The sequence below is a fragment of the Gymnoscopelus braueri genome, assembly GCF_963280865.1.
Source record: "Gymnoscopelus braueri genome assembly, chromosome: 18".
In the NCBI taxonomy this organism is placed as follows: Eukaryota; Metazoa; Chordata; class Actinopteri; order Myctophiformes; family Myctophidae; genus Gymnoscopelus; species Gymnoscopelus braueri.
The window spans coordinates 28489931-28502447 of record NC_137618.1 but is presented as its reverse complement, the minus strand read 5'-3'; the positions used below and the strand labels follow the sequence as shown (position 1 = coordinate 28502447).

General features: G+C 40.5%; 1 protein-coding gene across 4 annotated transcripts in view; it reads right to left on the bottom strand.

The window, feature by feature from the left end:
- mlphb (melanophilin b) overlaps positions 1-12517 on the bottom strand; it is a 40587-nt gene continuing 28070 nt past the window's right edge. The window contains exons 7-17 of one of the 4 annotated variants that reach the window (XM_080456626.1): positions 11666-11761; positions 11304-11475; positions 10241-10476; positions 8261-8344; positions 7856-7900; positions 5695-6099; positions 4080-4232; positions 3273-3341; positions 2787-2835; positions 2265-2359; positions 1-795 (exon numbers count right to left, since the gene is read on the bottom strand). In XM_080456626.1, coding sequence (XP_080312752.1) covers positions 769-795; positions 2265-2359; positions 2787-2835; positions 3273-3341; positions 4080-4232; positions 5695-6099; positions 7856-7900; positions 8261-8344; positions 10241-10476; positions 11304-11475; positions 11666-11761 — 1431 coding nt within the window. In that variant the 3' untranslated portion in view covers positions 1-768. Of the gene's footprint in view, positions 796-2264; positions 2360-2786; positions 2836-3272; positions 3342-4079; positions 4233-5694; positions 6100-7855; positions 7901-8260; positions 8345-10240; positions 10477-11303; positions 11476-11665; positions 11822-12517 lie in introns of all 4 variants that reach the window. The other 3 variants (XM_080456625.1, XM_080456628.1, XM_080456627.1) reach the window with 3 other exon arrangements.

Sequence of the window (12517 nt, the reverse complement as noted above, 5' to 3'; positions counted from 1 at the left end):
TGTAGTTTGTAAACAATTTAATGAGCATGACAACTTGACAACTTGAGCTATGTGATATTACATTATTAAAATGACATCATACAGTAGATGAAGAGGTTTGAAGCAGTTTAGTGATGGAAGATGGACATGCTTGGCTCCTATTGACTCTTTAATGGCTAAAAACACAGTTCAAGTGGCTAATTACAAATGAAGGTTATAAAAGCAAAAAAACTAAACACAATCTCGAATAAATTAATGACATCTTTCATGCAGAATTATGAAATGACTGAAGATTCATAGTTTGGATATACATTATCAATGTGGGATAATATTGAAGAAAACCACTCTTTCAGATGGACATGCTAAAATATATATTTTTTAACGTTAGCAAGGCCTGCTTATTAAGATCTGTGCATTTATCCACATTAAAAAATGACCAAAATATTGTATTGCAGCAGAAAATGAATATCTGCCTGAAAATAAAGGCTGAGTAAATTGCATAATGTCAATAGTTTCACATAGAGATGGTTATGGCCCTATGGCATAATATATGATAACACCAAATGTTACCATGACATTAAGTTAGTCACATTCCAGGTGACAGCCACTGAAAATCCTATAGTCTCCTGTCTTGGAATTGGATTACAATCTATGTCAAGAAACTGAGTGCACATCAGTTGATACTATTGGTCCAGAAGCTGCCATTACATGCTTTAATAAAGTGAGATGAAAGGATAAAAGCTCTTGACACAGAACATGCTGCCTCTCAGATAATGCTCAACTTCCTCCTCATGGGAACTGTGTCATTACTGGCTTCTGCAGAGACAGACAGACAGACAGACAGACAGACAGACAGACAGACAGACAGACAGACAGACAGACAGACAGACAGACAGACAGACAGACAGACAGACAGACAGGTAAGAGAAACAGATAGACAGACAGACAGACAGACAGACAGACAGACAGACAGACAGATAAATAAATGGACAAATGATAGACAGACAAAAAGATGGATGGACATAGAGACAATGACAAAGTGTTTGTTAATTGATTGAATGAGTGGGTGAATAAAATCATGTGCAGAATGAACAGAGAATGACAGGATGAATCTGGAATTCATTAAATTGGAAACAACAAAGTTGAATTGACGTGACATATCAATGTGAATTATGACATGCTGAGGACGAGGAATTCGTCTATCAATTGTTAGCCCATAAGAAGTCGAAGAGAAAATGTGCAGAATGAACTTGAGATCATTTCATCAGAATGAATATAAGATAGAACAATCATGAAATGAAGAATATTATTGATATTTCAAATATATAGATGATATATTCAATATCACACAGCAGTATGCCTCAGCACACTGTTTGGCATCCACTGCCCTAGAGGAGAGAGTGACTAATGATCCTATGCAACCTTTTGGTTGGAAAACCTTGGAAACCAGAAGCATGTTTATCATGTTTATGCATCCCTGGAGGTCAGAGAACATAATTACTTGATAGCCTTCCAGAGACTTTTATACAAACTCATGAAATATACAGTGAAATATTTGGCACTGTGGTACAGTAAGATAATCTTCCAATAATGACACCCTCCTATATGAAACAGCTCTGTGTGATGCAACCACATGTGTTTCAAATCCTCAGAAACAAGAAACACATTGGGGTGTTTAAGATCACCAAACAACTATATTTGTATTTTTTCTCTTTCTCTTTTTCTCTTCTCATTCTCTTCTCTTTTCTCATCTTTCCTCTCCGTTTCGTTTTTCTTACAGTTCTCTTTCCAACTTCCAAATATTTTGTAATTTTTATGGTGGCACTACAAAAAAACACATCATTCATAATGATGGAGCCAAAATGCTTGCACACATTGGATCTGCTTTGAATTCTATGTTTCCACCCAGGCACCATAACATAGTGGATAATTAATTATATTTATTAGACTATAGAGCATATTAACTGTGGCATCTTAGAGGACCCATGGCAGCCCAGGGCCCCTGGTATCTTCTAACCTTGAATACCCTATTCCAATGTCTAAATGAGCCAGGAGGTCCTCAAAAACCACACAGCGTACTGGTTCTGATGTGCAAGAACCATACAGCGTACTGGTTCTGACCACATTGGCCAGTTTCCTTGAAATATTGAAAAGTTCCTAAATAAAAGAACAGAGACCCAAAGGGAGCCCCAAACCACCATGACGACAAACCAGGAGCCCACCACCAGACCAACTACACCGTTAATTTACCCAGCACCAAACACCACAGGATGGGGAGGTCATACCGCACAAGGTGCCCGTTTTTTGGGCTTGGCGACTGGGTTCCTCTGGGTCAGGGAACCCCTGTAAAGAGAGCTCCTCACAAAGCTGTCCACCTGACCTGGAAGTAATATGCGATAGCCACAATGTACAGTTTCATGCTCCATCAGTTGCTGCGAGGCTAGCACATGTTTTCAGCTAACTCCCTCCCTCCACACACTGGGGCAGTTCCACGTTGACAGGATTGTAAATCTAAAGTGTCACACAATTTTTTCGTTGTCTTTGGGAATAAATGAGGCTATTGTTATATGATAAACAAATTATCGTCCAGCATTTGTTGGTCCCCTAGTATGCAACCTAGCATGGCCGCTAACCCAGTGAGAAAATAGGAACGGTAACACAATCCAGCACACCACTCGTCGTTTGACGTAATTACAGCCAGAGATGACAGCATTGTGTTCTCTAAGTGTAATAAGGTTAAGATGTTTGATTCCAGCAGTCAGGAGCCCCCCAGGGGGAATTGCTCAAAGGCAGCAGTTTGTTCTTACTTGTGGGAAAGTCATGGGAGAGCCTTCGCGCTTGGATTGGAATAGCAGACTAGAAATAGAGAAAAGAGAAAATACAAAGAAGAGAATCATGTCAACAACAAATGCCACAAACGGCACCTCAAACCGACCACCAAGAGCAGATGATGTCAAATGATCATGGTAGGAAATAACAAATGCAGTTAATATGTCTAAGACTGGTCAGGCACAGCGTGTCTTCAAAATATCAAACACACTCAGGTGAACAAAAAAATGCCACTTGGTCTCTGGAAATTGTCAATTCACCTGTTTACTGCACGCCTCATGCCAATGCACCTGCCCAAAAATAGGACCCCATATGTCAGATATGTAGATAGAGATCCAATACATTAAGTGTAATGGCCTTGTGTGGTGGTTTGATGATGCTACAGTGTGTTACTGTGAGTTATTGCAGACAGACTTATCATTACAATAGTGGCTCAACTAATAACTCAACTAAATGGACCTCACCTTTCTTCCTTTATTTAATGACATCCCTGCTGCATTCAGGGCTGTGATACGATTTTGTATGTAAGAAACCTTGGAGGAGAGAAGATTTGTATTTATTCATTTATTTTCTAAGACGAAAAAACTTGTGGGTACACAGCATTTAAGTCAAACCTTGATCTAACCTTGATCTACAACCTTCAGCAGAACATATTAACCCATTATTAACCTATAAAATTGCATATTAACCCAAGACCTGAGGCTGATTCTACAAATGTCTTCTAAATGTTGCTATATTAGTGGTTCTCAAAGTTTTTCATGTCAAGGACCACTCAAAATTATATGTATTTGACCACGGACCCCCATCTGAAAATATTTTGTTCCAGGGACCCCCAGAAGCAGAGATTTCAGTAAAAAAAATCACTTTAAAATATATATTCAAAGATTCGACAAGCTTTCATCGCATCGTGATGCGTTGTGAGCTTGTAGATCTGCAATTTTTTTGAAAAGTTTAAAATCATGACGTGTCCGAATATAGGGATGCCAGGTTGAAAGTAGCTAAATAATTGAACAGTTGTATTACTGTACTTCACATGATATTACATGATGTGAGAGTTAGCTACTGTACTGTATGTTAAAGTTACAGGATAATAGATTATGTATGACAAGTAGCCTACAGTATGCATGTTCTATTATGATTTTGAGCAACATCTCCGACATTTTAAACTATGTTCAAACAGACAAGACCTCACACTCCGTGTGATCTTTGCCCCCCCCCCCCAAGGGGGCCCAGACCCCAGGTTGGGAAACAAACAAGGGGAAGGTCATTACCTCACTCTTTGTGTTTTGGACGCTGGCAGTTGCTTGAGCTATCTTGTTCTCCAACTCACTCAGTAGGGCTGTGGAGCCCCGGCGGATACTTTTCTGGGGTCCCTCCTCTGGGGTGCGCCATTTCCCGTCCGGGCTCTCCGTTGAATAGTTGACCTATGACAGAAGTGTTATCTGGGCTGACTAAATCAATATATTTCCAAATAAATTCAGAGCCAAACTGGAACAAAGAAGATTGTTTGAACATAAGTAACCAATATCGTATTAATATCCCAAACAATCAGCTCTGTTGGAGACTACAAAAGCAGCCTCATCTAAGGAGATGCATCATGCTTTCCAGTGCAGCCATTCCACAGAGCTCCAACAAGGCTATCATACAATTATTTACTGATGGACTGAAATTCAAAGGGCATAGAGGAAACAGGAATCAGCACATTTCACTACACATTACATAAAGTTCATTAGTCTATTATTTGCATGTGAAGAGAATCACATCAGTTTGACTTATTTGATGACATCGGTATTGGCAATTATGCAGCAGATGTGCCCCAATTTTAATCACTATATCTGCTAAGGGTTTAAGTGGCTAATTAAAATGAACATCAGTTTACAGTATACAGTAGGTGCATTTGTGAACAATGGCTTTTTCCATTGTATAATAACAGTTAAATATTCTTTACATATATTGAAATTGAATATACACTAATTATTTGATCTATCAAAAAGTTATTTGTGTATATTTTTATTTATTAGTTTGCTTATAAGTTAAAAGTGGTAGAAATAGAATAGAAATCAAACTTATATTTAATCAAATTGAAGTTTTTCAAATTGATAAAATGACAAAAATATTGGTCAGAAAAACAGTAATCAGTGGTCTAAGACTCTCCAAAATCAGGATCAGCACTGGACCAAAAAATCTGGCATCAGTCGGGCTATAAAAACGACCCATACCTTATATTGGCATTTTGCCATTCATCGCTCACTATTAATCAAGTTATACAATTCAACATGTGAAAATAATGGCTGGATAAGGACAAAAACATATTAAAACTTGACCTTTGACTAGTATAGACCTACAGAGAACAAACACAGTGTAATTTCCTGACAATAGACACCAGGTTTTATTCAAGTCCTCAGGGACTGTCCGTTCAGGTGACTGAGCAGGGAAACCAAGCAGGAAAAATTTTTCTAGCCTGTTCTCCGTCTCAAGAAATCTGGAACTCAAGAAACGGTCAAAAAGGGAGTATAAACAATAAGGCTGAGTGATGTGATTTATTACTTTGCGCTTGAGCTGGGCTCCAACTGAAGTGGCAGAAATAAGGCTTTGGTGAGCCAGGGGAAGCTTTTTTTCTTTCGCTGTGTTACAGTATGTGCAGTAGGGCGGAGATGATTGTGAGAAACTCGCTGGCAAGTAAGCAAATACATTATAGATTTAAGTACAGTATGCTTGTGTGTTAAGCTCTATTCAGAACATTTCATCCTGACGACAAAACTATAGAGTTAATAACGTTATCATCATAATTGAATGTGTCGTTGTTCTGCATATTATGAATTTGGTCTGGTTGAGTTGACTTTGCTTTGCTTTACTTTACTTTTTTGATGATGGAGAAAGACAGACCTGTACCATCTGGCTTTCAGGTTGCTCCAGCACATCTTCTAGTGGTGCGGAGGCCAAGGGGCCTGGCCTGGTGGAGGGTCTGGAGGGGGATTTGGTGGGGCTGGTGTCCCCCTCATGGCTGCTCCAGCCTATAGCCTTCCGGGGTGAGTTGGGTTCATCCTCGTCAGAGGTGAGGCCGTGGTCACTGATGTTTCCTGTCAGTTCGTCCAGTTTCTGTCTCAGCTGCATCACCTCCAGATCCATCACACTGGTCTGGGGCGCATTCACCTCATCGCTTTGGGGCAGATTCATCACATTGCTCTGGGGATTGTACACCCCATCGCTCAGGGGCATGTCCACTCCATCGCTCAGGGGTAAGTCCACCCCATAGCTCAGGGGCAAGTCCACCCCATCGCTCTGGGGCACCTGAAATAATAAAGAGGAGAGGTTATGGGCTGCAGAAAAACAAATAATCAAATCAAATAATGATTAACTATTTATGGAGGCCTTTTATTCATGATAAATACAAACATACAACATACAAAGATGAATAAAAACTCACTGACACATTTTCTTGTTATGAGACACTCATACAGACATGTTTTGTGTGCATGTGTTCAGATCACCCTTTGACAAAAACCTTCAAAACATTTGACACAGTAGACGTAAAATAGTTCACCACAAGAGAGCCAAAACATGAGTAAATGAAATATTGTCCTCATTTGAAGACCAACAATCACTAATTACCAATCAAGCTTAAATCCCCGTCTCTGCTTTTGAGGGCTGGTGGCTGATTTTCTGCTGATAACATGGATTGCAGATCTCTCTCTGTTGTTGTTATTATTGTTGTTGCTGTGGTTCTCTGCTCGATATCAACTCGATTTCATTGGTGAGAACAGAGTGAGTATCTTAACTTCATTATGAGAAGACTACAACTTAAGACCTGATTGTTGTGATAAGAAATACACTCGCTAGCAAGCTGATTTTATTGACTTTACTATAACTCTTAATATAATAAAAGTACTGACACACGCACGCACGCACACACACCACACATTTCTTTTTTTTATCACAGAGCCAATTTTAAGCGTTGCCAACTAAAACAGCTCACTCTCAGACTTTCCACAGACTGCTCTTCATGTGATAGCAAATAGGTCCCTGAAGAAGTTGCTCCAGCAGGTACATGAAGATACATGCCGTAGTTGGGTGTGTAGAGGCCATATTATGGGAATTGGAACTGCCTAATAGGGCTGGGCAATTAGCCGAAAATATATCTAAACTGATATTTAGAACCAATAATGACCTAATCTTGCTCATGTAGGTTAATCGAGTAACAGAGAAGTAGGCTTAAAAAAAACCCTTTAGAATTGACGAAATTGATTAGTCTGATTAACCACTTAAGCCCTGTAAAATGACAATAGCCGATCTACAAGCTCACAACTATTGTTTTTAAAATGATCGTTCATTTATCATAATCGAGGCATAATCGAAGTGTCCCTGAGCAAGACACTTAACCACTAACTGCTCCCCGGGTGCTCTTCCCCACGGCTCCTAATAGTTAGGATGGCTAAACGCAGACGACACATTTCTGTACAGTGCAAATGTTCAATGACAAATAACCCAGTACTCTCTAAAATCGGGAACGGCATCAGAAGCAAAATTCTGGAATCAGTCAGGCTCTTGTAACAGTACTCAAATCAATGATAAAACAAAAGTAATATGTGCTGAGAGAGTGTGTATTAATGTCGAGAGCTTCATTCTCTGCTATTTGCACAAATGTTCCACATGAGACCCTCAAGTTGAACATCATTTGTGTGTTTGTGTCAGAGATGCTTTAGGGCAAATGACGACAGTATTCTTCTATGTGCAAATAATTATGCTAAAGAGACAATTATGGTGTACTTTTTGTAATGAGGCTTTTCTGATTCATGGAAATGTCCAAGATTGTGTCAATTACCGAGTTTGGAGGAATATTGTTGAAGGAGTTATTGTTGAGTTTAACAAAGTTAATGGACCTGGAAGTAATATAGATTTTGGTTGATTACATTTCACTGAAAATACAAAAGACATTGCCAATATAAATGTCCATTAGCCTGACAAGGCCTGACCTATTTCATTAGAAAATACTATATCAGTGGTGGGTGGAGACAGAGATGGTTATTGTTAATGGGACTGTGCTTACACAATCGCTGGAGTCCAAAAGAAAGTCTGAATTGGGACCAGATACCTAAAGTGGAAACAACATTTGGGTTACATGAAAATTGGGTTGGCAGAAGTAACAGCTTAGATGAAAGCAAAGCCAAAAATGAAGTAGAAAGGCATGTTTTGGCTTCAAATTCACACCGGCTCAATGTCGGTTAACTATTTGATCGAGTGCGAACTCCACCCAGCCGGTATGTCAATGCATTTTCAGGAGTGCATGGTGCACCCATTCATCTAACAACACCCACAGCGACCTGCCACGTACAAACCCACTTTTCCAAAGATTGATGTGACGTGACAGGGAGGTCCATGCAGTCATCATTCTGACTCTACTGTGCAAAAGGATGATGATATTTAGAGGATGCGTTGGGTGACAATGACATACCTGTGTTAATGGAGACGTGACCTTCTGTTCCAAACGGTTCAACAGTTTCTCAATAGCTGACATACGTCTGTTCAGTTCATTGATCTGGAGATTTTCATATATATATACCGGTATATATATATGTATATATAGACACACACACACAAATAGCATAAGGGAGTGGTCAAACATATAGTTCATATGATAGCCCTGAAATCAATCAAGCTGTGGTATCAGTTTATCAGTATCTTTCATCCATCATGATGAGCGGATCAACAGTCTAATTATAACAGAGTTTCTGTCATATACAAATGGTCTGCAATTTATTTTTTACTTGATAAACTTCATGCTGTTCTCCATGATACAAGCCCTAATCCGTATGTGGACGCTCTGAGCTCACAGCTGAACGCAATTTCACAATAATTGAGAGTTTCCTGTGGAAAATGAACCTGGCCAAGTCATAACAGCTTCCTGGTATCAGATTATAATGTTTACAAGAAGCAAGAAAATGCTTTATTGTTCTTCTCTGGGTTTTTTTCATTTCATATTCAACATGTTTAACATCTTAAGTGTGGATACAAAATAGATGCTCCTGTCTGGAAATGCTTCATAATACAGTGGATATTAGATTTGTTGGGAAACAATAGTTTCCTTGCTTACACAGAGATAACAGAATCGCTCCGATTTCACATCTGCTCGCTTCCTTGCCTCAACAGGTTTCGAAGAAGATCCTACATGCAGGTGGACATACTGTAAACACACTTCTGAGACAGAAGACCACAAGCAAGCAGCCTTGCAGAGCACATCCCCATATGTCACAGCTATCCTTGATGTCAGACAAGTCATGTCTGTCTGGTCTGTCCACACTATTATTTTTGTGACCATCTAGTGGCGGATAGTAAAGTACCTTTACTTGAATATTTGGATTTTACTCCACTACATTTCAAAGACATTATGAATTAACCCTTTTTCAAATAGTAAAAAAAGCTAATCTACACACTCACAATGTGTCGCATAGCAATGTGTTGTGAGCTTGTAGATCTGCTATTTTCACTTATATTATTCCAATGGAAAATGTTTGATGTTTTTGGTGAGTATTGGTAGTACAGCATTGATGTAGGGAAGATGTACTTGTAATTTATTATTTTGAATACTTAAGTATTTTTAAAAGCATGACCTCCAGTACTTTAACTCAAGTACAACTTTCACTTGGAGTAATATATGATTAGGAGTATACTTTGACTAAAGTACTGTGGTTGAGTACTTTGTCCACCACTGTCCACTTCACCCCCGCTGTCACCCAGCTGGTGTTAGACAAATTTAGCACAGCATCAATATTGAAAGGTGGCAGTCAGCCGGGAGCCAGCTGGGAGTGATAATATCAGGGCTTTGATGCCATGACAGGCGAAAATCATCTGGCCAAATCACTTCCTGTGTTTTCATTGGGTCTTATCTTGAGGAAGTACAAAGGGTGTGTTTTTAGATTGTTATTTAACGTTATCCAAAATGAAATGATTGAAGATTAGCCAAACTGTGGAAATCACCCACTGTGCATTTCACACATTATGTACATGACATCACTGGGATGACGTTAAGAAAGAATTTAGTTGTTAAAATAACACCTGGAGGTTCTGCAAGTGAGTCAGACTTAATGAAGGCGTAATGAATGAAGTGAAACCAAAGTGATGGTACACAGCAAGCAGCATGTTTCATCATCAGATGTCAGTGGGTTTCCAGGGACTGAGATGTAAATACATGAATAGAAACTAATGTAATGTGTGTATGAGGCCTCTGAACTGCCCTGTATGAGGCCACTGCACTGTACTCGTTCCATAACTCAGTAAGGTAACTCACAGCAACTATTGTGTGAGGTTAACTTGTGCGTGTGTGTGCGTGTGTGTGTGTGTGTGTGTGTGTGTGTGTGTGTGTGTGCGAGTGTGTGTGTGCATGTGTAGTGTACACGCGGGTGTGTATGTACAGGTATGTGTGTATATACTCTACCTCTGGTGGTTGCAGGGCCTGTGCGTTGAGACTCTCGTGGCTCTGCAGGCGAGAGTGGTTCTGATACAGTGGGTAGCGAAGATACTCGTCGTCTTCCATCTCAAAGTCATCTGGGCCCGGCAGGTAGCTGCTGTGGCGGAGACCCCCGGCGCTCCCGCTGCCACACGAGGAGTGACTGAGCCGGGAGAGCGAGCGAGACCTCATATATGGTTTGTCTGTGTACAGCATTATATCGTCTGTGTTGTAGAGACAGAATCAGAACCAGTTTTACAGGTGTAATTCCCCCCAGCACCCAAAAAATATTTCTGCGCTCACTCCATCGTTTTGTAGTATTCTGTGAGAAGGATAAATAGACAATGCATCGCTGATAAATTGTCAGACCTCCAGAATTATGCCATGTACCTGGTAGGGATGTTTGCACTATCATTTGGAATCAGGTCAGCATGTTTAAAATTAGCGTCAGTGAAAGAACTAGATCAGGAGGTTATCTTTCAAAATGTTATTCATTCTGTTTAACCATTGCGTGCCATGCCCTGACATTAACTTGACATCTAATGCTGTCTGTTGTGTTTAGTTGTTTATTGTTGTGTTAAACAGTATGGAAGGAGGATCTCAGTTGGTTAGAGCCATTGTTATGTGCTAATATGTATTGCTGTCACCGTAAATACACAACACCCCAAGAGGGGTGTTCATAGGTGAAAGTAAGGTGACCATTGCAGTCCTGCTGTATCCGAATATACAATAGAGAGTCGCGCGCATGCGTGGCTGTCTGCCTCTCCAAGCTGTTTGTGTGTCTGGGTTCATACGGGTCCTCATGCTCTCTCTCTCAATACAAACTGATGGTCACTCGACCAGGCTCTCTCCGCCAAGACAACGTTACGTTTCGCTGTCGTTTTTGCCTCCGCGCACCGCTGTTGCAATGAACGTCTACAGGCTACTCGACGGGAGCCCCGCGCAGCGGCTAGACGGAAGGGCCGTGTAGCGGCCCGAACCTCTAGTGTGTTACAATCTGTGTTCTATGCATGTGTGATGATAGTTCTTATAGCCACGTGTCTTTTCTTACCACTGCGTGGAGCCATGCCAAGGCTCATTCTGTGGTTGTAGTGGATATTGGGGTTGAACTCTGACTCTCCATGTTGCCCCTCTAGGATCTGGTTGAACATGGTTGCCATTTCAGCCTCGGTCATCAGCGACTCACTCACATCTCCCTCAATCAGGTCATGGTAGCCTGGAACCTATGGAGGAAAGAAGGATCCATCAGCACTGCTGACAGATCAGAACAACACCCCTAAAGCTGGAACTATACGCACGCTGGTGTAGTGCACGGAAAATAGCTGAGCTTAGTGTTATGTCACACCGGTACTAACACAATAGAACAGAATTATTTGGCGTTTCTTGGTTTGGGTACTCCATGGTGTTTTCTACCTGATAGGAACGTCTCCTCAACTCCACAGTTGAGTCATCAGGTTCCAGATCGAAATCAAAAGGATGGACCGTGAGCAACCTTCTGGACTTTTTCATCTTCAGAGAGCAGAGAGACAGAAACACCGTCACCAAAAAAGAGAAGGAGAGAGAGAAACACTGTGACCAAGAGAGAGTATAAGAAACACAATCACCAAGAGAGAGAAAGAGAGGAGGGGAACGAGAAGTGAGGGAAGGAGAGGCAATTACTGTAGAGGGAAGGAGAAGGACAGAAACAGAACGGAGGAAAGGGGAGGTGAAGACACAGAAGAGAAATAATAATAAATGAAAGTAGAAGATACCACCAGCCTTAATCACTTATCCCAGAATCTGTATTCTGGGGAAAACCTTTGCAGTAAATGGCTACAAGCTCACAGCGCACGTTGTGAACTTGTAGATTGGCTATTTTCAGCGAAGAGAGCGAAAACAAAAAAGTTACTAGTATCTCTTAAGACAGATTCAGCTCAATTTGTTTCCTCTTTTTTCTTTTCTTTTTTACCAAATGGGTTCCCAGATTGCTAGTATAGAGCCCAGAGGGACTCCGGTCAACCAAGTATAGGGTTTAAGTAGTTAAAGAAACCACAGTAGTTCTAGATGGTTTAGGGAATGAATCTGAATAATAAAACATGCATTCAGTCCTGTCAAGGTCATTGAAGGTCATTGAATACTGAACATCTTTTCAAATGAAAAAACAGCATTGTGCAGGGTCGACACACATTTTTTTTTTTAATTGGAGACCTGTAACTGTACTATGAGGTCACCGAGTCTGGTTCTCCAGATGTTACAGATGGTATTGTTGATTTTCTATTTTCAGAG